The sequence below is a fragment of the Notechis scutatus genome, chromosome 1 (assembly GCF_049901735.1).
Source record: "Notechis scutatus isolate UNSWTSFEM ecotype Mainland chromosome 1, rNotScu1.2, whole genome shotgun sequence".
Lineage (NCBI taxonomy): Eukaryota > Metazoa > Chordata > Lepidosauria > Squamata > Elapidae > Notechis > Notechis scutatus.
This window is the reverse complement of record NC_142009.1, coordinates 189,856,348-189,883,267: the sequence shown is the minus strand read 5'-3', so window position 1 is coordinate 189,883,267 and position 26,920 is coordinate 189,856,348. Positions and strand designations below refer to the sequence as shown.

General features: G+C 38.2%; 1 protein-coding gene across 3 annotated transcripts in view; it reads left to right on the top strand.

The window, feature by feature from the left end:
* METAP1D (methionyl aminopeptidase type 1D, mitochondrial) overlaps positions 1-26,920 on the top strand; it is an 87,301-nt gene extending 60,381 nt beyond the window's left edge. For 2 of the 3 annotated variants that reach the window (XM_026677708.2, XM_026677707.2), the window contains 6 exons: positions 151-193; positions 6,265-6,428; positions 22,245-22,342; positions 23,907-23,954; positions 25,130-25,208; positions 25,351-26,920. In XM_026677708.2, the coding sequence (XP_026533493.1) occupies positions 151-193; positions 6,265-6,428; positions 22,245-22,342; positions 23,907-23,954; positions 25,130-25,208; positions 25,351-25,429 (511 nt within the window). In that variant the 3' untranslated portion in view covers positions 25,430-26,920. The remainder of the gene's footprint in view (positions 1-150; positions 194-6,264; positions 6,429-22,244; positions 22,343-23,906; positions 23,955-25,129; positions 25,209-25,350) is intronic. The other variant, XM_087949716.1, reaches the window with a different exon arrangement.

Below are 26,920 nucleotides of genomic sequence, written 5' to 3'. Positions count from 1 at the left end.
ATTCTGCTTGACAATTATAATGATGCTTTTCATGTGGCTTTGTGGCATATGGGATAAAGTGTATTTGTTTTGTTACTCTGTCTTAACTAAGATTTGCCTGTCACCATTAAATGTATCTTTTTTCCCCTTTCCTTTCTGATTATGCTTAAGCCGCCCTCTCCAGGATGGTGATATTGTTAACATTGATGTCACAGTAAGTAATTGATTTATTATTATTATTGCTTTCGATCAGTTTTCAAAATTCATAATCACAGTAGGAAGAACACTAAATTACAGATGTGCAAGGGTTTTACTCCAAAGCTAAGACAAAAGCAGTTAGTTTTATTCCAAAGCTAAAGCAAGAGCAGTTTAGTTTCCTCTTGTATTGTTATTGTTTTCCTCTCCCCATGCTTATTCTGGCTGGATCTAGGCTTGACTTGAATTTAGGGCTGGAATCAGATTCACTGAGATCAGTGTTGGCCTAAGTGAAATGTCAGCCCAATCCTGCTATGTGTCATGTTTTTGAGAAGATGTAATTGTTATTGATCCACCGTGTAGTTAATGCAGAGCGCCCCAGTACTGGGGCAGCAGTTGAAGGCAAATATGTATGAGATGAGCTAACATGAAGAAAGCCGGCATTTTTCCTTCACTCTGCCAAGATTGATCTTCCTCTTCCTGCTGATTTTGAGTGGGGCCTGTCATTATCTTACTCTGTCATTAGAGGCTACATTGGCCTGTGTGTCAGTCTATTTGGACAGCAACCCTTTGGCTGGCTGTGTTCCCTACATTTATTAAAATCCTCAAAGGTAGCGTTGTGTTCTGTTTGTGGCGTAAGAGCCATGAACTCTTTACTCATGAATGCACAACCTGATCCACAGCCCACTTAATCCAAAGTACTCAGGTATCCCCGTGGGACCGTTTCAATCCAGTTGCTTGACTTATCTGGCTTATAGAACCCATTAGGTGCATAAGGTACATATGTAGACTTAAAACAGGACAAAAACAAACATTTGCTATGATGAGTATTCGTTATAAAATGGATTGATATACCAGTATGAGCAAAGAAAACATGAGTTTATGTCCTTATTTGCATATCTTTAGAAAAAGTAAACATTTCAAAAAGTGTTATTAACATATTTTTCTATAATTCTTGAAATTTTGAATATATTTTCTCCAAAATGTTGAAGATTGAAATCCTGTGTGAATTGAATTTATAAATGTTGAAACAAGTTCTTCCTTGATTTTAATAATGGCTTTAGTTTGATTCCATCCTACAGAACTTGTTTTTTCAGCTGTCTTTTTTTTAAAAAATCCTAGTTATTGCTTTCTCAGTATTTGCTTCTTTTTTTGCAGTCAGCTAATAGTGGCTTTTAGAGTATTGATCTAAAATGCCTCTGTGTGTGTGTGTGTGTGTGTGTGTGTGTGTGTGTGTGTGTGTGTGTAACTTATGAATTGTAGCCACGGCCTATACTTTTGAGTATATTTTAGATCAGACAGATTATTATAGTAAGTATTAATTTGTGGTTGGATGCAAAATTCTGTGTTCTCATCCCCAGAACATCTTATTATTTTTTTCTCTCCAAAGAAGCTTATCCATCCATTTTTATTCTTCAGTAGTGTATCTTCCAGGAAGTGTTTCCTGGTTTTCTGTTTGGAGCACATCCTATTTTATTCAGAATATCAGAAACCTATTCTTCTGGAAGATCCCTTTTCAGAAAATTATAGCCACCACCAAAATAGCCAGATTGACCAATACAATATCTCTGGGTTTTGGATTAAACATACCTACCATAATCCATACAACACTAAAACTTTTAATATCAACTATTCAAGTGCAAGTATTCAAAATGTATATATAAACCTTAATCTCAATATGGTGACCTGATAAAGGAGAATGCGGAGGGAGCTAAAATTAGCCCGCACCAAAATATACCTTCCCAGAAAACTAAACTCTTGATAACATATAATAACACATTTAGAAGGCCAAGGTACTGGGAAAGCAAAACAAGATATAAAAAACATGTTCATCAAATATTGCCTCTTTGTTTTCTCAAAACCCCCGTTGTCTTTGTAGTCCTGCCCCATCACCTCATGGTATCCCCTTATTGCCTCCCTTATTGACTTCATCAGATACATGGTGTACTGTAGCCAATCAAAAACTTGTTATAGTTTATGGCAATCAGATACTGCTTGCTACTCTAATTTGCTAAATCTAAATCTATAAAGAGGGGCCTTAACAGATAACAGATAATCAGAGTTGGAAGGGACCTTATAGGTCATCTAGTCCAACCCCCCCCACCCAAGCGGGAGACCCTATACCATTTCTGACAAATGGCCCTTCCATCTTTAGACCTGTTTTTGCCTCCAGCACTGCCACTATTAAACCAGGTTTTTCTTCAGTGTAATTATGTCCTGGTCTCCAGTTCAAATGTATTTTTGAGAAAAATTTCCTTCACTCAATTTCTCCAATACATTATAATCAAGCTTATACAAAGATATTTCACCCTGCTAAGTATGCATCTTTCACCTGACAGGGTGGGGACAACTTGATTGGAAGAGTAGGAAAAAATGAAGACTGAGTAAGAGATAAACATTTTGTTCCTCACCCAATTATGGCCACCTACACTGATCATACACATTCAAGGGATCCAAATCTTACTTTATGAAAAATGCTTTTCTATATACATTTATGTAAAATGTGTCCTTTTCCCAGGATTACTTAAGTTTTCCAGATGCCTTTGATGGGTTAATGTCAAGGGTATATTCTCATGTATTAGGGCATTGAGTTGGGAATTTCATAAACAGTGGCATAGGCAACCTGATGCTCTCCAGATGTTTTGACTCCTATAAGCTCTGATCATTCATCATGCTGACTATATCTTATGGGAACTATAATCCAAAACACCTTCAGGACATCAGACGGTATGCATAAGGGCATTGCATATGGCCTTTTTTAGACTTCAGCTTTCAAAACTTAGAGGGAGGCATACATGCTCCTGGGGCCTCCAGCTGTGCATTGCTGCTCCAGGTGTTTGTTGTTCATTTATTTATACATCCAGTGGCTTGCACATTCTCCCATGGGTTTGTTGCCTAAGGATTTTTCCCTTTAAAACTTGAACACCCCATACTCAGACATTTCCTGTAGCTGTCATAGTGCACATAGTGGGTCACTACAGCTGTTTGCATGATGAAAGCTACAGGAACTGGCTAAAAATAGAAAGTTCAGCATCTCTCCGGATCTGGCAAGGTAATCAATTCTGCTTCCTACCTGTGATTACTGCTTCCTGTGTATGTTTCCCGTTTCTTAAGTTTTCTTTGAATTAGGTATATAATTGCAATGGCACCTGTGTCCCAAAGGTGCTTTTCAAAAGGCAACTGGACTTTCTTGTGTTTTTTTTTCCTTGAAAACGTTTCACTTCTCATCCAACAAGCTTTCTTGAGTCGGAACTGAAGAAGCTTCTTAGATGAGAAGCAAAACGTTTTCAAGGGGGAAAAAAAATCAAGTTCAATTGCCTTTTGAAAAAGCACCTTTGGGACAACCATAGATATTAGCACCTATGCTTGCAATGGAAATTAAAATCTTCCAAGACTGCACGTACCAGATTTTTTTATCACTTCTTCACTCATTGGATTTATTGCTCATGCCAGTTTCTCCCTGCTTAGGGATCATCCTCCCCCCCCCAGCAATAAAATGTGAATTCTATTGAATACAGTGCCACTTACTTTAGAGTAAACATATTTTGAAACTGAGAGCAAGAGGCAAGTCACACAGTGCATTCAGCATATGAATGCTGCTCTCTTAATGTTTTTGTTTCACCCAGATGAAAACCACAGCATGCAGTGAGTGGAAGCTTAATCCCTTTCCATACGTGACTATATGTGACTATAGGCTGCAGCTGAATAAAAAAATACAAAAAACTTTGCCTTCAGCCCATATTTACTTGCTTGGTCTCACTAAATTCTAGTTAAAAGAACATTTGATTGTTTGAAAAAAAAATCTTGTTAATTATAAATTTGTTTTTGAAGTGACATGCGTATTTACCTTTGTATCCAATCTAACAATGTCTAAATTTTAATTTCAAATATTTCCTTATCAGAAAATCTTGCTCTTACAGTAAAATGATGACACATTAAACATCCAAGAAAAACCACTTCTACAGTTATTGTTTATCCTTTTTGTATAATGATTGAAAAGATTGCTGCTCTGGAATATTTTGTTGAATTGAATGAATTTGAGGAAGCATTATTTGATCTTTCCAAATGGCATAACTAGGCCATTTTATAGGTAGAAAAAACTATTATGGACCAATAAAAAAGGACAATTACAGTACATGATATTTTAGAATAATTTGTTTGTGATTGTACACAAGATAAAATGATTAAATAATCAATCAAATGTAAATGCTCTTCTGTAACTGCAGATTTTTAAAGAATGAACTCTTATTATTGAAAAAATAGTGAGTGCCTTGAAACATGTTTTATAGGCTTCATATGTTGTTTAAAGAATTAGAGAAACCAGTTAGTTTACTTCAGTGGCCATCAACCCATCACAGCTCTTAACCAATAATGATCACACAGTTATTCTATACGCTAATAGACCATCATAATTTAGCAAATGAAAATAATTATTCTTATCACCAAACTTCATGTAGAATCTGTCTCTCTGTATGTAAGGAGTATTTTAATGGAAGCTGGTGTAGAATATCGTAGAATTTTGCATGGGGTTATGTTTACTAGTTTTCATTAATTTAAAAAGAAACATTTAAGAAAGCAAGAGGCAGTCAAAACAATGCTTCTCAGCTACTCTTTTATTGATCAGTTATTTTATTGTATTCTTTAATCCCAGATATAAAGTTTTACAGTGGTTAGCGTGAAGGTCCTCATCTGTTGAGGAATCTATAAAATGCTACCATTAAATCTTTCAGTTATTGACAGTTCCACTTCTATAAAATCACAGTGACAAGAGGAATATTTTTATGTCTCAGAAAGTTGTTTCCTGTTGCATGAAAATCCATGCTTAGACTTATGAAAGAAGACTATCAAATAACCTTAAAAAAAACATTGAATGACAAGGAGTTGTTAATGCTGGCTTAGATTTGAATTAATGGAGTCCAAAAGTATTGAAAGCGTAGCTGTTCATACCGATAATGACTTAGCCTAGTTCTCAAATACACTATCTCTTAATTTTAATAGACCATTTGTAGGAGGGATTCCATTATTCCCAAATAGACATTTAAATATGAAAGTACCATTGTCATTTTGCTTAATTATACCAATGGCTATGTTACATAAATTGCTATGAATGTGGCAAAATTAAAAACAAATGTAACTGCTTCACCCAAATTATTTCTGATGCAGCAGAATTATTCTTTATTTGGGGAAAATATTTGGATGCAAATTTGGTCTGTGGCATCCAAAGTCTGCTGTGGGAGTCCATTAAACGGAGGCTTAACTGTATGAAAATAAATAAGTGCCCTCTGCTGTTCTGCATAATGATTTGGTTTTTATTTATTTTGCACATATACTAATGCAAATAACAAGGGTAGTTCATGATAGATTTTTAAGGAAAACTTGTAATCTGTTCTATAGGCCATATGTACTGCCTACTGTATCTTTTAATATTTTGAAAGCTAGGCCTGCTGTTGTGTATTCTTTACTGGCTCACTTTATATTTTCTATCACAAGCAGATCTAATCTGACCTAACAGATAAGAACCATGAGATTAAAATGTGCATGAATTCAGTCGCTTGTCAGTAAATGAGGAAAGAATCTCAACTGAAAAGTACAGTTGACATACAGATTTTTCTCCTTACACCGATAACCAGCTGTGGCTAAAACAGTGGATGAGGCTTCCCAGTCCCTACTTTGGCTCTTCTACTTACTGGAGAATTTGTCCGTAGTCAAATCTTCTTTTCTGCCTTGGCAAAAAAAAATTTTTTTTCACTGCGAGATCCTATAGACATCAAGGGAACCTGCATAACCTAATTGTACAGAACTGCAGCCTTGATTTGAAATTATTGCTTTTGTGGCTTGAATCTGGGAAAGAAACCTGTGCCTCCAATGTTTTTGTAATGCTGTCTTCAGAGCTGCTTGTATGATCAGAGTTATAGAGAAAATTCGTTGTTTCTTTCCCCTCCTTTTTTTCAAAAGTCATTTCCTGTTTGATTTGGGAGTTTTGGTTTTGCAAGTTATGCTGAACTGCTCCTGAAATATGCCCAAGGTGTTCTCTAATTAAGCTTCCATCCTTGAGAAGTGTTTCTTTTTTACATTTCTGCATCTGTTTAGGTATATCTCAACGGCTACCATGGTGATACATCCGAAACACTGTTAGTGGGGAATGTGGATAAGGCTGGTCAAAAGTTAGTGGAGGTTGCCAGGAAATGCAGAGATGAAGGAATTGCAGTTTGCAGACCTGGGGCTCCTTTCTCCGTAATTGGAAACACAATCAGGTAAGCCTTATGCTGAGGAGTAATGGGAAAGCTGGCCAAATAGGACAAAGGCCATTGGTGGCTTGGTTTAAAGCCGATGGCATGTTTTATGATTCAGAACCATCCTTTCAATCTGATATCACCACGTGAACTCCGTTGTTCTCCAAAGGTGGTTAGAAAAGATTTTAAATGGTGAATTATGCAAGACCAGGTCAGGAAAACTATCTGTGTAAAAAAAAAAAAGTAAAACATGTTTCTAAAACTGATCACACTCACCCTTTCCCCAATATAATTACTAGCACTTTGGATTGCATTAATACAATATGACTATATTAAGATTTATGTAAGTTCATCTGTTTCTTGCATGATAAGTAAGGTGTTTGTAAATGTGATGAAGGACTTGGAAAATTTCTCCTTTACGCCAAAAAAAAAAAGAAAGAAAGAAAAAGATGACTCCTTCTGACCTTGGTAAAACCTGATATTGATATATTGGCCTATCGTGTTCAACTTGGTTAAAATATATTAACAAGGTTTTTCATAATTTCTGCACGGGTCGTTTTTTGTAAGAGTCCATCTTATTTTTTGCCCGTGTATACTAATACTATTAGGAGAGGCATGTGTATCTTAAGGCTATAAAACATGCATTGCTTAACATCCTGAGAATATGCTATTTTTATACTTCCCCCCCATCTCCCAAATGCTTTACAAAAAATAAGAAAAGAGAGCAGCAAAATATCAGTTTGATGTATTTATAGCTTTAAAAATATTGTAACAGAGTCTGAATCAAACTTTAGTAAAACCACTTTGGGTTATATCCAAGAAGCTTTTATTGAAGACTTTGTATAAAATTGTGTTTTTGACAGTTTTAAATTACAGGCTAACTAGCCTGGGGAAAAAGGATAGTGTCTTTACTGTTCTTTCATAGGAAATGTTGAATCAGACCCCTACTGGGAAAAGAAATTTAATGCATATCTCACTATCCTACTGTCCATGAATATAATAGAAGTGAATTCAAAATGTAGTTTTATTTTTGCAAATGGGATGAGTCGATGGATGCACCTCCGTATTTCTGAACACCTAGAGTTCAACAAATTTACTGGTGGTGCGCTTGCATTTTAACAAAATTTATGCTCTGAGTCGAAGGGGGCAGAGAAGACAAGATTCTTATTCAAGCGTTTTCTCGAGCACGGCATTCATGGCAGTGTCTAAAGGGCATGTCAGCCTTTGATTCTCTCTGAGAGGTAATTATCCTTTTCCTGTCACAGAACAACAAATGATAGCTAACTACAGAGGCACATTTGCAGTAGTCACATTCATCAACTGCAGGGGGAAAAAAAATTCAATTTAATTGTGCAACACAGCTGCACACAGGCTTTTTGAGCAGTTGTGTTGTTCTCCCTGTCTTGCTATTCCTTCCTACCAGATCTATTTTTTAAACTTTTCTCCCCTCCTTGCTTTTTTTCCCCCTCTCCCTTTTCCCCCTCTCTTTATTTTTTTATTTTTTTTGTCTCTTCTTCCATTTTTACTCTCTGTACTTTCTTGTAAAAGTAATTTTCCTTTGTGGCTCTCGTTCTTTTTTTCCCCCCATTGAAGGCTATGAATGTAGAAAATTATCACAATTACTCATATAATTGAGCCTCTTTGTAGCAAGTGCAACTCCAGTAGCCTTTCTCCATCATGAAAATGGTTTCATTATAGGGTTTTTCATATTCTCTGACACCATCTACCCAAAAGAACAGGCGTGCAGATGAGATGTGCTAGGAATAGGGTAGATCAGGAAGGTCACAGTGGGAATAATTAGCTCTGCTATGGAAAGAGCATCTAGGCCTTTTACTGCTACATAAATGTACTGTCCATGGCTTTTAGGCACAAAAAAACTTACTAACAAATGGAGCTCCCGCCTACTACTTTGAAAAAAAGATTTGTATCAACACTACAATTTTCCATCATTAAGACTAATAACACAGAGCCTCGTATACATCAAGGGGAATAAAAAGAAAAATCTCACATTCAAGTGGCGACTGGGTGCTGACCTTTGTTCCCCTTTTTTGTGTACGACTTAACTCTTTACAAAAAAGAGCCACACGCCACACCAACAGGCAGGTGAACTCCAGCCAGTGCTGGCGAAGTGCTGCGTTCAACTTGAAAAATTGGAGAAAGCTCCTTGTTGGATAATGTGTTTCATTAGATTCACTCCATTAATTCTGGCTACATTAAAAGTGAGACACAGAAGGATCACAACTAAAAGTAGCTTTAATCCCTTCCTTCCTTCCTTCCTTCCTTCCTTCCTTCCTTCCTTCCTTCCTTCCTTCCTCCTCCCTCCCTCCTCCCTCCCTCCCTCCCTCCCTCCCTCCCTCTCTCCCTTTTTTCCTGTACAGTGTTGATGCAGAGGTCAGTATTTTCGCAGCATGAAAATATGTATGCAAAGCTCTGTTGAAAAGCAAATTAACCAGATTGATCCATAGTCACAATTGCAGACAGAATAACAAATCACAATCAACTGGCTCCCCCCCCTTCTCCCTTTAATATTTCCTTTTGAATTTATATATGCTAGTTTTATTTAAATTTTCATGCAACTAAAGATTTTTCTGGCCTAAATTGTCATATATCTCTAAACGTTAATATTTTAAAACTCGCGTAAACAAAATTACAAAGTGGTGGGGGAAATGTGTAAAATTTTCATCATGTTTGTGGTGATACTTATTAAGGTCTAACTATGTCTTCTATCTGCCATGTGTTCAGAATGTTTATAGATTTTGTTTAAAGGCACCATTGTGCATCCTACATATTAATATATAGGATCGATGTGAATATGGTCTGAATTCCAGAATATCCTGTAATTTTATGATTTGATCTTAAAGGCTCATGGCTTAATTTGGGCTAGATTCAATCAAACATATAAAAATATTTATGAATTTGTATTGCACATTAGCTATTTCTTAGGTGAAAAATCAAACTGCTTTTGTTGAAATCCCTTACATTGTTCACCAAAATTCAAATGGAAAGTATTGTGATCATAATCACTTTGGAGTGTTCTTTACATATACCATAGCCTTTTTAATGTGATTATTACAACCACATACAAATTACAGTTTTTAAAATAAAGAATCTGGATCTCTGAAAATGACTTACAGAACTAAACAAATATAAGCATAGTTAAATCAAGGCATTTTAAACTCTGTTGTTAACATTATTGAGATAAGAGTATCAATAAATGGTTTCTAAATGTTTTAAATTATAAATACAATGTTTTGATACTACCTTAGAACAATACAAAAGCAGGGTTTTTTTTTAAAAAAAGAGAAATCTGTTTCTATCAGATTATGCACATTTAAACAATAAGTGGCTCAGGCAAAATAAGTCATTTTAATGTCATCAGTGATAGATTTTCTTTGACAGCTACTGTAAATTACAATTACATTCCTTCTCCTTTGAAAGTAAGCATTGCAATAAATTATCTTTTATTTCAATCCATCAAGACTGCCTTTCAGAAATGAAACACCTCAAATAAAAGTTCAACGGCAGAGTAAGAAAAATACAGTAATTTGTGTTAGTTTGAAACCAAAAATGTACCTTTCTTTACAAAGAATGTCCACAATTGTGGGTTTTCAAAAATATGGTTAATTATACCTCATCGTTCATTGTCATTAGAGGGAATCCCAGAAATTGTACATTCCATTAGTCTAGGACTGTTATGGAAGGAATACCTTAAAACTCTTCCGGCAGACAGTTGGGTAAGCCAGTACAATACCGCTGACCAAATTAACATAAACTATCCTTTGTTTAAATATCTTTAAAAATTAGAGTACATCTGCATTGCTATTTGTGCGGCTGAGTTGTAGAGGTAAACCAAGGCAACTGCCAATAATATGTGGCCCTTCAAATGCTAAGACCTAGGTCTTCCTGTATTGATTTTCTATTTGTACATTGGGGCGTTCCTGTCCTGCCCATCCCCCCTCTTGAGTGGTCCCAGAACCCTTCAAGGAATCATTTGAGGCTATATGGACAAATTCTATTTCTGATGCCACTAATAGAAATTAGCATTTGACTCCATCATATAAATGTTAACGATGGCTTGGTCTCCTTCCATTCTCCTGGAGTGGCTTTCATTTTTTTCCTCTTGATATTAAAACCCTTAAAAGGATTGTTGTTTTAAATCCGATAGTTTACCGTCTTCTTCAGATTTCATCCCCCCCAAAGTAGTTTGCTGTTAGCTGAAACAAACAAACGTTTTGTTCCTCTGAGAAATACATATAAAATATAAAGAAAAATAAATATGTAAACTCATCTTTCAGACCAGAATGTGGATAAAAAAGGGAGCTTGATTCCAGCCTTGGAGAATAGATGTCTTATGTGTAGAAATATTAGTTCAGTACTATATTTTCATGGGTAAATTGAGGCTGCTTTTTCTTGCATCATAATAACCTAATCTCTAATTTAGAATCAGTTCACACAGGAAGAGGATACAGGTTCACATGGGAAAACCTGAGCAGCATCAAGTAGTCAGGTTTTTGAATTGTGGATTTATTGATGTAGTTGGTTTCATGAACATAATTCTATTTTTAATGCATTGTAATCACATACGTTCAATTCAAGTATTGCGAACATGAGCTTTTTTTAATTAAAAATATACCCATTTATTTACTTTTATTAAAAATATTTGTAGACTGTCCATTATCCAGGGGATCTTGTGACAGGCTGAAATTTGGCATGTGACAGATAATGCACTGTTTAACCTAGAACAAAGATTGCAAGATAATTGCACTATGGATTTGCAATTCCACTGTGTTTTCATGTATGCCTCTAATTTCTTCTTTACCTGCACTGACAGTCTAGCTTTGGCTTGACCTGTTATTTTTGTATGCAGAAGGCTATTAAAATATTTCAGAAAAGCAAATCCACTGTGAACTTGTATGAGATAGTCCTGTTATATGAGGAAGTTCCAAGGTATGCTTTGTTGAATTGCTCCTTTGTCATGAATTTTTTTAAAAAAATCAAATGACTCAAATCAATTTTCTAAATGCTGGGCTCATCCATATGTCCTGGTTGCCATGACATTAAGACATCCCACTGTTTGCAAAGGTCTTCAATATGGTACTTCCATCTTCTTGCCAACCCACTGAAGCCAGTCCATAGCATTTGATTTGAAAGTGGTGCTTTCCCTGCTGCTTTAGTGGAAGAACCTAATATAGGAAGAGGCGGTCAGCAGGCAGCTGGAGTCCATTTGACCTGTAGTCTGACTTCTAGTCTGGTTGAAGAGCTCACAGCCGTTTTTGGTGGAGTCTGGTATGGGACTACTAATCTCATCTAAGACCAACAGGTCTACAAGGAGCTCAATATTCCCATCAGTAAGCAAAAATGAGAAAGGCAGATCTTTGACCAGCAACATTTTCCTCTGATGGGCAGGTGAGATGAGGGCAAGTGGACAGAAGTGCACAGAGCATCCTGATCATATTCTGGCTAAGATCTTGAAGTAAGTCATGCTGAACTAAGGAGAACTCAATCCTGATTGTATATTTAGATTATATGAACCTTACTGTGGGATTTACTGAACTCAAATATTTACTGGAGTCAGAGAAAAATAAAGAGAAAGGCACATACCCTAAAAGTCTCTTCCCTTTCCCCTTCCAATAAACACAAATGGGATGCTCCACTGGTTGCATTCCTTGAAATTTGACTGCTCTGTATATTGATTTGAAAGTAAGTCCCACATCTTTCTAAAGCAGGTTTACAAAGAGGCAGCGAAAATAATTATTTGGAGAGGGTAGTGTACAGTTTCCAAATAAGAAGGGTAGTTTCAATTGGATGGAGGGCATTGTGATATCCAACTCTGCCCCATCATATGTTCAGGGGAGTGACTCATTTATTTTGTCATTGGTAAGTATTACTGGGTGGGAGGGGGAAAGGTGATGGGTTCCATCAATCTCTGCCTGAAACTACTCCATGTTACAGTGCATATAGTAGTGGCCTCTTCCCATTTATACCATCAGCCCGCCTCATTATATCTGGCAGAGAAGGCATACTGCAGACATCAACTGCCAGGGACTTACATTTGGTAGGTCCTAGGTGGCCAGCCTTCTCTGCTGTGGCTCCTTACGAAACATTCTCTCTCCTGAAATTAGTTAGCTCCATCTCTTGTTCAGAAGTCCCTCAAGACCTGGTTATGTCATCAGTCTTGGAGCTTCTGGGGAATTGGAGATAAATCTCAATGGCTCTACTATTGAAGTGTTTATATACATTATCTCTGGTGGCATTTGTATATTTTCAATTTGAATTAACTTCTATTTTTTTAATATTGACTTTTTATTTTTTTTAAATGCTTATTTTTTATGTATATATTGTTTTTTATTTGATTGTTGTATGCTGCCCAGAGTCACTTCTCATGAGATGGGATGCTAAATAAATTTGATGAATGAATGAATGAATGAACATTTGACTAACCCTGATCAGAGCCTGATTTGGGTTTTCCAAGAGTACAAGCTACCTCTGCCCTTCTGTAGCTAACTTTTTCAGGAAAAGCTGCTTTTTACCTCCAACTGCAAAAAATAACTGAGGTAACTGGGAACTTCTTAACAATAAAATACTTCAGATAGACTTTATTTCACTTGAAGCTCAACATCTCTTCCCCCAAAGTGAACTAATTGTCACTCCCTCACTGTGCTTTTCTATCTCTATGAGATCTGCTGAAACACAGACCATGGGGTGAGAAGACAAGGGACCTTAGAGGTCTTCTAGTTCAGCCTCCAATAATTGAAAACCAAGAGTCTTCCATTTTCTGTAGACATACTATCCCTCGCCTGCCATTTAAGTTATCGATCCTAACATTTTGAAAAAGAAGGGGGGGAAACCCCAAACTTTTTCTCTAAAGTTTTTATAAGGAGTGTTCACACTACCAGGTTTTTTTTTTCTTTAGATCTTAAATGAGGTGGGAAGTGCCTCCACAGAGCCCTGTTTCTACACAAGCATAGAGCCCATGGGCTTCTCCCCCTTTATCTTCGGGCCACTTGCTCTGGGCTGAGGCTCTAAACAAGGGAAGTGGGTCAGCATCTAATCTGTAGAAATGCTTCCTACTCAATGCAAGGTCTCCTTTTTGCTGTGTGACAAGATCTTATGCATCTCTGAGTTGTATAGAAGGTGACAATAAGACCTGGGTTTTGATGCCACATTTACTAAATATCAGTTTGTTATTATTGCAAACAAAACATTCTTGCAGCATACTTGAGCCATAATGGTTTTTTTTCCACCCTTTATTTTGGGTTAGACTGTTCTGAGATCATACTCATTGTGATTGCAAGCCCAACTTATCATGACCTTATCCAAAAACCCAATCTAAATATTACTTTGAAAGTAGCTAAAGAAGGACCAGACAGCCTGAAGTATGCTGATTTTGATATTGGTCATTAATGAATAATAACCTTTCTACAGACCTTTATTTTTATGCTCAGTTTTGCCACTGTAAAAACAAAACCTGAAGTGGGAGGGGTAGCAAAAAATGTTGACTAATACCAGAGTAGGATAAGTAAATATATTAAGGAAAGGCCAAATCATGTGTAATATATGGAAATTATAATTATTATAGTTGCATAGCCAGATAATAATTTCCATTTATTATTTGTTGATAATTGTTACTTATTATTATTTAAACTTGCATGCCATCTGACTCTCAAGGACTCCAGGCAACTCAAATTCATCAATGAAATTATAATAAAATCAGTAAAAAAATAAAGATCTGTAATCTGACACTGTGTGGAATCAGTGCTTAAGTGTTGAAGACAAATAAATGCAATGCTGCTCCTGTACAATTTTGTCTACATGCATCACATTTTTTCTGTGTTGATAATGTTAAACAGCCTTTGTCTTCAATACTGTTGTCATGCCAATAAAATATAGCAACGGAAAGCAACATAATCTTGATCAGCTTGATCCAGTTCAGTTGTAATGTTTGTTACTTTACACCTTATTGACTCAACTAAGAAAATAGAAACAATTTGTTTAAATCTGAGTGTTCTAAATTCACTGATTTGGCATAAGCGTGAATAAAGTGCTGGAACTGAATTGGTGCGAAGCACCATAATAGAAAACTTCACTATCGTCTTTCAAGCTGATAAAGATGATGATCCTAGTTCCAGTTGCTGGCATTTTGGACCGTGTAACGTTTTTGTAAAATAGTAAGCCAAAATAAGAGGAATTTGTCCTCTTCAATCAGGTGTAATTTGCAGTACAGTAAAACAGCATGAGACTTCGCTTAGGCAGATACCCATCTATTGTTAGAATAGATGCTCAATAAGACACACCATGCAGAAGTATACTCCACTGCCGCTCTGATTATTTATACATTAGCCCTTGCTTGCTGCTGATCCACAAAAAAGAAGAAAGGGGGCCGGATTTGCAATAGATTTTATCTCCCATCTGGATGGTATCCTGGAAGGCCTTAAAGTCTGGCTGTTTTCCTGGGCCTTGAAGTCGAACAGGTAGAAGCCCTGGTTAGCTGTGCTTGACATCATGCTGCCTATGTTCAGGGACTTCTCTTGAATTTTATTGCCTTCATTTCCTTTACTGTATTTTTTTTTACCTGGTTATGTTTTTATCTTATCTTCTTTGTACTGGGAGCCACCCAGAGTCGTTTTTAAATCAGGCAGTGCCGAAATCAGATCAAGTAAATAAATACTGCCCTTCACATTCATTTCCCTCCCACCTGCCCTGACCTGTTAACCTCTCAATATTTTGGACTACAAGTCCCATAGCTGTCAGTGCAACTCTACCATGGAAAGTGGGATAAACTGCTATCATAGAAGGTTCTTAAACACTGAATGTGTGGTACTAATTGCCTAAGAAACTTGTTCCTATTGCCCTAGAGTCAAAAGGATTCTCTGACAAATTTTTTTTTCAGCCAAAAATATTGAGAACAAGGAAAGGAACATTGTCACCAAACATCTACAAAATGACAGCCATAGATCAAATGATGTTAAAGGCAATGGACATTTTTTTAAATGTATGGAAGATTTTTTGATGTTTTCATTATTCAAAACCCAATTTCCTCTCTCAGTCGCACACAAGCACATACATTATTACCTAAGAATTAATCACCATCCTAATGTAGCCCTCATCAAGTAGGTCTTCTCTACTGGCGGGGTAGTTTTTTGTGCTCCCAATATGCACAGGCATCGGCTGTTTGGTATTAGGCCTGGGGGCCGGATCCAACCCACAGGGTGCTTAGATCTGGCCCATGAGCCCACCTGGGAAATAGCAAAGGACCCTCCCATGGTGCCAGTGAAAAGGGAGCCTGAGCTCTGTTTTCGCTGGAAGCCCTCCCTGAGCTCTTGTTTTCGCTGGCAGAGGGCTGCAGGGAGCCATTGCAGCCAAACATGGAGCCCGGGAGGTCTGATGTGGCCGAAAATAGAGCCTTGAGTGAAATCAAGCTGGCCACTCCCTCCCTGGCCACGCCCCTCCCTGGTCCCCAAGGTCAAACACAACCCTGATGTGGCCCTCAATGAAATCGAGTTTGACACCCCTGTATTAGGCTACGCAAAGCATTCAGAGAGATGCATCATAAAAAGGCCTGAGCGCGAGCAAAGACTCAGGGAGGTTGTTTTCAGGGGCACCCCCAAGAAGGAAGACAGCTGTGTGCTCTGGGGCAGTTGCATGCAAAGAAGGGTTGGTGGAGCCCACAAAAACCACAGCTGAAATTTCTGGAGGTGGCAGTTGCCCCAGTGCTTCAAAAAGGGGGACATTTACTTTCAATAAATGATTTTTGAAAGTGTCCCCTTGAATCATTTGCAGTGAGAAACATCGCAGGAAGTCAACAAAAGTCAGTCCAGAGGACTTGTCTTCAGTGAAACAAAGATGGGGAGGCTTTAGTTGTATAGCCAACAAATGCTGTGCACACATGTTGTCTGTCACAGGTTTATTTATTCGATTTCTATAGCTGCCCATCTCAAGCAAGTGACCGTGTGGCGAACAATCATAAAACAATTACAAAACAGTTACAAAACAATACAAAATTAACTTCAGGTACTCCTTGATTTGCAACCATTTGTTTAGTGACCATTCAAAGTTAACGGCGCTGAAAAAAAGTGACCTGTAATTGTTTTTCACACGACTGTTGCAGCTTCCCCGTGGTCACGTGATCAAAATTGGACCGCTTGCCAATTGACATGTATTTATCATGGTTGCAGCATCCGGGGGGGGGGGGGAGGTCATGTGATCCCCTTTTGTGACCTTCTTGACAAGCAAAGTCAATGGGGAAGCCAGATTCACTTAACAACCGGGTTACTAACTTAACAACTGCAGTGATTCACTAAGAAAAGTTGTAAAATGGGGCAAAACTCACTTAATAATTGTCTTGCTTAGCAACAGAAATTTTGGGCTCAATTATGTTTGTAAGTTAAGGACTACTTGTGTATCTGGCAGCCAAGAAAAAAGAGTAATCACAGATGTCAATACAACCAGGAAATGGGATCCTTCACACGTAAAGGGCTCCAAGCCCACGCACAAATCCAGGTCTTTTAAGACCTTACGAAAGGCCATCCTTAACCCATAAAAGAGAACGTTTCAGAGCGCAAGTCCTACGATAGAGAAGGCACATTTCCTATTCCTTGCTGGTCAATTTTCCATGTAATTAATATTAATATTATTGTCATCATGGGCAAATAGGCGGCAATATAAATTCAATAAATAAATTATTCCAAATTAAAGAATCATGTTTTTCTCTAATACATTGAAACGTTCCATGTTTGATTTGACATATTCTTCATATTTCTACAATTGGCTTTTACATCTTTGGTAAGATATCGGCTAGAGGGTTTTAGCCAAATAATTGTTAGAGAAATTTAAATTGATATTTACTGTACTTTTCCCCCCTGCAAAATTCAGTCTTACTCAAAACTGAGGAACTAAGAGCTCTGTTTCCTTGACTTCTAGGTTTAATCTCTCTACGACAGCCTTGCCATTTCATTCTGCTCTATAATTTGCATGACGTTTAGGATATTATTTTGCCTCCTTTCTCTTTGAGTCTTTCACCTATTATTTCCTCAGCTTTTTCAGTTTTCAGTTCCTTTCCTATGTTTTCAGACTATCTAAAGCTACAGACAGAGCTCTCTCTCTCTCATACCACTCATGTCTTCTCCTTCCCATCCAGGTTCTTGCCCCAGGTTCCATGTCTCTTACTTTCTTGTGTCTCTTCCTGCTTTTTGGATGGCTGTGCAAAGCTGTTCCTTTCCATAAGAAATTTATTCTAGTCAGAGAATTATCCTTTATTTCCTTCAGTGTAATAAGATTGTACATATGGACAGCTCTGGTCTGACGAGCTTGGTTGTCAAAGGCTATTCCATTCATCATGATCACTGAATTAATCAATTTTAAAGGCCAGAAATACAACGTAAAGCAGATTTATATATATCAAACTATATTAGGTCAGCTCTTTAGACCCAATATAGGAGTTTAAATTGCTCTTGGTGAAGTGTGCTTACTTTTCGCCTCAAGTCAATCTTGCACAATAGCACATCCAATGGTGACACTAAATGACTACAGGATTCCCACTGATCTAAAATGGGCATTAGATTTCAGACACGTATTAGAAACTGCATCCAAATGAATGGAATTGCTTTGAGTGTAGTGGTGGTTATATACTGTATTGTATATAGCATTGTATATAAACCACATAAATCATTCATACTGAAGTTTACATACCACTTGTTATATTTGTCAACTAGGAATGTACAAATCATGTAAGGTCTTATTTGAACTAGTTTGGTGGCAATTAATTAGAAGGGATGATTCAGTCTAAGCTTTGAATGGAGGCTTTGCATAACCATCATAACATCTCTCTCTCTCTCTCAGCCACTGATTTTATTGCAGAGATGGGAGAATTTCAGGTGCCAGGATCTGTGTGTTTTAATTTCAACTTCAAAACCGATGGCAGCTTAGTATAAAGCTATAGAGTTAGGATTAAAGAATTTGGAAGTCAAAAACTTCTTTGAATATCTATCCTATCTAAGAATAATTTTTTTCTAAAAAAAAGCACTTTAATGTTGCAAGATAATAGGCATGAATAAACCCAAATAAAAAATAAAATTATTTTGGCACTAGCAAACTTGGAGAAAAGTATAGAAATATAAAAAGGCTGTTGCTCCATTGTTGAAGAAACAGACTTACTATTTTCTCTTTAGCCTGTTCACTTTTATGTGTAAGTGTGGACACTGCTAACTCTCTGGCTTCTTTTCATTCTCATTTTTTGGGGCTCCAATTAAACCTTTCAAATCCTATCAAGACTGATTTTCTACCCCGTCTTTTAACTTCCATGTTCCTGCTTCTTTGTGTCATTACTTAACTCCCTGTGACTATTTAGGTGATCCATAAAGACATTTCAGCTATCATGCATTTGAGATCTATACTCTGCTGTGCACCAGAATCGCGCAAAATACTGTAATAGCTAAAGATTTTTGTTGGTGTGTTGGTAGGCAAGCAGTAGCTAATCTATAGAACCTGTTCAGAAAAATCCATTCAAGGTGTTATCTGTGAACATAATGAAAAGCTATTGACCTACTTCTCCACTTTGCAGTAGTTGGGTGTCTTCTGTATCCTGGTAGCACTTGATTGTGGCCATGCGCTCGTGAGCATTGGAGCAAAGAGCATGGCCTCATATGATGTGTAAAATAAATGGGAGAAAAGAAACCAATTCCTCGCCTTTACAGACACACGTGGATGTCTTGAAACAGAACCAACAAGGATATTCAAGGGTTTTGGGTTTTTTTTAATATGAGTTCTCAACAATACCTCCAAATGGTAATTTTTTAGAGCTGACAATATCTCATGCCAACTGAACTCCGTCAACAGACATAATTCTACATATAGACGGCAGCATTTTAAGACTGCTGTTTTTTGTGCATGTAATTTCTTTTTTTAAATGAGCACTGGACTCAACTCATGAGTGCCAGCGGTCACAGCCATCTCTATCATGTTCCTGGGGCAGTGCACAGTATATACAAATAGAGGCCTTTATTTAATGAAAGAACTGGAGCAATAAGGCCATGTCTTCAACTCTCTCCTTTTTACATGACTGACTTTCAGTTGCTATGGCATTATTAAGGGATATTTGCCTTGAATATTCTATAAAATAATGGTTTCTGTCTTCAGATGTGAAGAAATGGGGAATTTGAGTTGTGAAGGTATATGTAGCACCCATTTTTCCTATAATGCCTCTAAAAAGGAGCTAAAATGAGGCCACCAAGTAATAACAAATGGGTTACTGTATATGCATTCATATGCAATGCCAGAGAACTGAAAGAGGTCCTCTCTTTCTTTGTTTTTTTTTTTTTTAACAAAGAGAAATCAAAATAAGATTAAACCCAGTTAGCAGCATTAGAAGCCACCATATGCTGAGTGAATTGGAAAATATAAAGACAATGAGAATTGTGGAATCCAGGGGCTCCATGATTCAATCCTGAGCTATGTATGTTCTCTTATGTTGCAACAGTAGGAATTGAATTAGCTTGAACCCGTAACAGTTTATTAACCCAGAGGACGACACATCCTGTTAGTGATGATGAAATTGTACCACAAGGGTAGGCAGCAGAGTGCCATCCAGTTGTTTTCAACTATTCCTCCTACTGTTCCTTGCTATTAATCAGGCTGGCTGGCAGTGATTGAATTTGATCAGAATATTTGGAGTTCCTTACCCCAATGTGCTGCAACATTTGTTTGCATTCTCATCTCAGATTGCTAAACTGTGGTGTTTTCATGCTCAAGATTCACACTCATAATTGGTAAGCTTTGCCCTAATTCCTATTATGCTTTCAACATAATATTTTGGACAAAAAGTTCGCCCTTATTTAACTAATGGGAAAAGATCATTCTTGTACCTCATGCCTAATTCTTATGTAATGTTCATTATACTCTATTTAAAGCTGTGGGGCTATGATTGGTCAGCAGTTTTAAAGAGCTTGTCTGCCGGAAAGCTGAGAGTCTAGGTTCAAGACCCAAGCACCACACAAAAGGGTGAGCTCCCTTTACTTGTCCCAGAGCTCCTGCCAACCTAGCAGTTTGAGAGCATGCAAATGCAAGTAGATAAATAGGTACCACTTCGGTGGGAAGGTAACAGCATTTTGTGCACCTTAGCATATAATCATGGACCACAGACAACACTGGCTCCCTCAGTAAGAAACAGAGATGAACACCATCACCTAGAGTCAGACATGATTGGACAGGGAAAAAACCTTTACCTTTACTTTACTTTAAATATAAAGCCACAAGCACACAAAGCCATTAACAGAGCTTTAACCTTTGCAAACCAATATACCAATGTGGGTAAGTGCCACTTTTTAAAATCTTTTATTTTAAAACTCCATAGGCAGGTTTGGCCACAATACTTTGCCAGGCCTTAAGTTCCAATGTAATCCGGTGGGGACAGCAACACAGTTTTTATTTAAGTGCATGAAACAGCATTTGAGGAAAGAAGTTGCCCGTCATCTCTCTTGTACTTCCTACATGTGCTCTGGGGATGCCTTTAAAGGAAAACTGCAGTCTTCAGGTTTCTGAGTTTCTTTTGAATGAAAAGCCACAGTTACCCAGCTCGTCTGATTCTACAGATCCTGGAGATAAAGCCAACTCCACTCAACTGAACCATGTCATGGCTGTGATTCTGTTTAAAACCAGAGACGAACCTATCCATTTGGGGTTTTCTTGTTGGGCCTTTCTTACTTTTGCAAATAGATTGCTTGCTTCATCCAACATATGAACTTATTTTTAAAGAAATCAGATTTAAACAAGTATATGTGTTTTGAAAACCATTTCTCCAAGTGTGCTTTTTTCTTTCCTGTAAAATGCAATGTATTTTGCCTATTTTGCCTATTTTTATTTATTTGTATCCCACCTTTATTATGTTTACCAATAACTCAAAGCAGTGAACATATCCAATACACCTTCCTCCTTCTGTTTTCTCCACAACAACAGTCCTGTCTGGTGGGCTGAGAAAGAAAGTGGCTGACCAAGGTGACCCAGCTGGCTTTCATGGCTAAAGCGGGACTAAACTCAGTTTCTGGCTTCTAGCCTAATGCCTGAACCACTTGAGCAAACTGACAGATATATGCATTTTGTGTAATCTTTTCCCTAATATATTTTAAATTGTTGAGGTGTACTGTAAATTCAAAGGACTGCAAATTTTGAACTATGGCAAACTTTTGGTCCAAATAATACTTTGAAGCTGAAAGTAGGTAAGTTCATAGTCAAATACAAACTAAACAAATTATCTCTTATCTCTGTTTACGGCAGGATTATAGAAAGCACCCAACAAGAATTGGAAGCACTATGGCTGCAAAATCTTCCTCTTATAAATGCTTGTATGCCTAAAATGCACAATTTTGGATACAAACTCTCAGCTTTACAAATAATGAAAGCACTGATCTAATAATGCTTAGTGGATTTGAAGTAATTCTAACTTTGGTAATCCACTTGTCAGTTCCTGGACAAATGTAATTGTTTTTTAAAGTTCCTGATTTTTAGAGACAGGATAACCCTCCAAAAGGCAGGATTACCTTTGGAAAGCTCTTACCACAAATTAATACTTCTTGGTGAAAACCCCCATTAATAACATTCCCAATCTCCTTTTCTCTTTTTATTACAGAGCCTGAACAGCAGGGTATTCTGCCATTTCAGAAATGAAATGAAGTCTTGAGTTTTAGCAAAATGCGAGAATGTGTATTTCTGTCAGAAAGTGGTAGTGTCAGGATCCTCAGCTGTGTTCTTTTGTGAGAACATGGTAATGATATCTTCAATGAAATGCATTCTTCTGAACTTGGAAATTGTTTGTTGTATTAAACATTTCTGTGTTTTTTTTTAAAGCAACATTGCCCATCAAAATGGTTTTCAAGTCTGCCCTTACATTGGTGGTCATGGGATAGGAACGAACTTACATAGTAATCCTGAAGTTTGGCAACATGGTAAGAGGGTCCCCTCCTTAATTTTCCATGGTCCTTTGAGTAACCTTACATTATATTTGCATCGAACTGCAAAAGGGTTGTGCTCCTGCCAGTACATACACATTTTGTCACTTCCTGGAAATAATTGTCCTTTTGCTTATTCAATGAACTTTAAGGGAAAATTCAAATGAACAAATCAGAAACATGATCAAATAGGAGCAGTATCCAGAATTGTGGGAGAGACATTTTTATTTCCATGCTAATTCAAAATGCATACCACTGGTGATAAGCCTTTAGGGCAGGGGTATCAAACTCTCAGCCCTGCAGGCCAGATGTGTCATGCGCTGGCCATCCCCACCCCCATTTTAGCAAAAGGAGGGAAAAGTTGCGATCCATCATGTGACGACAACGTGTTGTCGCGAGTTTGACACCTCAGCTCTAGGGTCTTCTGGTTTCTCACAAACCCAGGCTTGCTTGACAAATACAAAGGTTTTGTAGTTCCCGCTCATCATGATAAAGCATGGTTTGTCGAACCAGTCATAGTGATCAGGTTTTTAGACACTAACCTTATGACAAGATTCCTACTGTAATAAACCACTTATCACTGAGGTTTGTACATTGCATCAAGCCAAGCTAAATCCACTTATGGCTTCATGCAGCCTTGTGCAAACTAGTGCCTTCCAAGTGTGTTAGGATTGTCCGTCTCCAGGAGACAGGTTGGGAAAAGACAGCTTTCTACAATACAAGGCCCCAAATTGGTATCTACAGCAATTGACTTAAGGCCATCAACTTTAGATATTAATGGAAGAAAGAGGGTACACTATAGGATTGGCCCTCCTCTGAGACATGGCTTCTGTGCAAAGAGCAGTTGTGGGGAAGCAGAATCAGAAATTTTCATACTGAATGCCACACATTTCTTTTGTCATCTGTCTCCAGATTTTTGCCAATTATTTTTTCCACATAAAAATGTATTTGCTAAAAGGCGCAGCTCTTGAGGAAAATCCCTCAGCACCCCACACGTTGGGGATTGGAACAGAAGCAGCATTTGGTCCTAAATCTGAAATGACTAACTAAAAACTGGGGTGGGGGGGTGGGAGGGGATAGAGGGAGAATATTAGCATCTTTTTCACTTCTGCTTGGAAGTAACATGTGTTATTTATTTTCAAGTAATGATACTGAGGAATCCAGGTGTGAAGATAATAGGTGGACTCCACTCTTTGTGTAAAATAGTCATTCACCTAGATCTCCTTTAGTTTCTTTGACTCTTCAAGCATATAGGGTAATTTTAATTTAAAATCTGAATGTATTTCTTTCCTCTGATAATTTGTCATTCCGGCTAGAGATGAATACTTAGGTTATTCCCCTCTCCCCCAAAATACTGTAGTTTCAGAATCAAGTGCAAGCCTCAAATTGGCCAGTCCTGTCTTCTGAATTCAGAATAATCAAGGACCGATGAGAAGCTTGGCAGGGCAAAGATGGGCTTAGCTAGGGGATGATCCTGTTTGAGGAAAACACAAATTTCTAGCAAAAGATCATCTTTTTTATTTACTTGGGTAATTTAAAAAGTTTCTCTTTTATTTTGTAGCAAACGAAAACGATGTATTAATGGAGAAGGGAATGGCATTCACAATAGGTTAGTTGAAACTGTTGCGCAAGCTTACTGTTCAATTAGATTTTCTTTCTCCAGAGTCATTAGGACTCCTATTGTTTTAACAGAACAATACTCAAGCGCCTCTGTTTGAATCTTGAATGTATTAGTATAGTTATTCTAAACTCATTGGATACGGTTTCTATTTGCATTTTCATGACACTATCTACATTTTGTTAGTTTTGAATTTTTTTAAAAAAAATATCACTGATTTTAATATAGATTTTATTTATTAAATTGGTATGCTGCCCATTTCTCTATCCAGAGGTGTGATGGCTTCATTACCTGAGATAGTTTTGATTTGCCCAGAGCAGAACAGAGCTGCCCAGGACTACTCCGTGGAGTAGTAGTAGGTCGGAAGCTTCAAGGAAGAGCTTGCTCAGGGAGGCCCCAAGCAAGGGAGAATTGGAGAACTGACAATTCCTCAGTCCATCCTAAGGATAGATTTAGATTGTGTCATGACAGCACAGTGGGTTTTGGGAAGAAGGGAAGCTGAGCTCACAGTAAGAGGTCAGTTTGAAGGCTGATTCCTCCCGAATATCAGATTAACCACCCAACTCTCTGGGAACAATTATGCCCCTTCATTGGAGCCCAGGAGCTGCCCTTCTATCATTTTGGCTGAGTAGCCAGTCAGCAGCCCTCACCTGGGAGATTGAACACGCTAAATACCAATCATCAAGAGCTTATCAGGGGGTGGAAAGAGAGAGGGGAAAAAAAATGTATTCCTCACTCACGGCGTGCCTAAATGGTACAGCAATTAAGGCGAAATAAGAAAATTGTTGTTTTGCTGATTTAATGAACATTTTAAAACCCGCTTTTTAAAAAAAAAAATCAAATATTTCCATCCTGCCTGCTCTTTGGAGGAAAGTGGATGGGGGGCTTTGGTTGTTATGATCCATGAGGATCTTAATTAAAGCTTGATTAAAATGCCCTTCTTCCACCTTTTTGAAATAGGAACGCATATCCAGCTTGACGGTTGGTTACTTTGCTTTCTTCCACCGATAGCAACTGCTTTTGTGATTGGGATTTTTTTTGAGGGATGGCTTAGTAAAATTCAAGATGGTTTCTCTGGACAAAGTGGCGCTTGTGGGGTTGGGAAGGGCAAACTTGCAAATCACTATGACAATACTCATTTTTTAATTTTCTGTTTGTCCTATAAGAGCCTGTAATAATGGAAGGAATGACCGAATGTTGTCTCCTGGAGGATGGTTGGACTCTGATAAGTGCAGACCTCAAAAGGTGGTAACTTTCCTGCTGTCTTTTTTAATTCTCAGTTTAATTGATCATTCCCAAATTGGAAGTCCTCCTGCATTTTTCCCTTCAAAATAGATTTCCAAGACCACCTTATCCCCTAACTCGCTGCTTGCTACTTCTCTTTCAGATCAGCTGTGTTTGAGCACACCATCGTCATTACAGACAAAGGAGCAGAAATCCTGACCCTCCTGCCTGAGGAAACTTAAGAGCCACCAGCTGGCAAAAGAACCTTTTTCCCTGCGGTTCTTCCCGGGAGAAGCTGGCACGAAGGGCTGTATCAAAACCCATTTATTTATTTAGGGGAACGGCTTTCTTGTATGATCCTCAAAGGACACCGATGTAAACTGGATAATCTTTGAACAAAGCATGTAATCTCTTCTACTCCACAACTATGAAAAATATAATCCCCCTTTCCTAAAAAAAAAAAAAAAATGAGGATGTCTCTCTCTCCCCCCGCTTTTTTTTTGAGGGGGGGGGTTTCTTATGCTTTGTTTCAAGGCTGTTCCTAGTCCCTGTGGCAATGCCCACATGTTTACATAGCCAAATGGGCTTTTTCAAAGACATGCAAACAACAGCAAAGCAAAGGGGCAAACTTTATTTCTTGTGGCTTTGCGGCCACTTACATTTTTAGCAACCATTCAGCTCTCTGTATATCAGAACCTTTAGACCAAACAAGCCTCCTTTACTAAAAAAAAAAAAAGGGGGGGGGAGTGGTTTTTACTGTATTACTTGTTAGTTACTCCGAGGATGACACGATTCCTTGAGGAAGAGGATCTTTCCTAAACTGGTGCGCCTTTTCCCAGGACGCCAGCCTGACCTCACACCTTTACTGCAGAGGGATTGTTTGATCTGGCTCTTCTTCGGTGCCCCAAATCCCAAGCCAAATCTCTCAAGGAAGAGGAGAAGTCTGGAGGCCTGGCAATTGAAGACATTCCTTGGAATGGCCAGAAGAAGGGCTGCCTCTCTGACTTTCGCCCCATTCTCCCTTCTGCCTGCAAAGGAGCAGCCTGGCGGTGGCTTCTGCTAGTTGGGAGACGCTGGCTACCCCGTTTATTAAACAAAGGTCTTCTCGGGGAGCTGTTGGAGATCATCTCCAGGCCGGCCCCAAAGACTTCAGTCTTTGGCCTATTGGGAGGCGGAGGCAAGCCGGAGAGGGTCCCACATAAGCTTGAAGCAGGATCGGCTGAGCTAAAGGCGAACCTGGGCGAGGGAAGCAGCTCGGTGGGCAAAGAAAGTTGTGGGAGATGGAGCGAGTGAAAGGTGGACAGGGTGCAGTTGCCGATGCCAATGAGTTTTTTTGGATAGGGCAAATAGGCACGAGCTGGGAAGGGAGAAGGGAATCTCTGGGCTGGGCTCGGCGTCAGTCACCCGAAATGTACTTTTCAGGTGGAAACAATCACGCCAACCCACCCCCGACCCACGCAGCCAAAAGTTATCCGCTCCACGTCGAGCCTAAGCAACGTTTGCCAGTTTTCCTTCTATGAAACCAACTATGGAACCTGGCCCCTGTGGGCTATTTCAATAGTAACCATCGAAGCAAATTGTGGAATGACGGACAGCTCCCAAATTTATAGAAAACACATTAAACCAGATTTTGACAAGCTCGTGAACGAGTCCCTCCTCCCACCCACCCACCCACCGCTTCGGCGCATTCCCAAAAGTCACACAAATAATAATAAACTTAGTTTTGCTTTTAA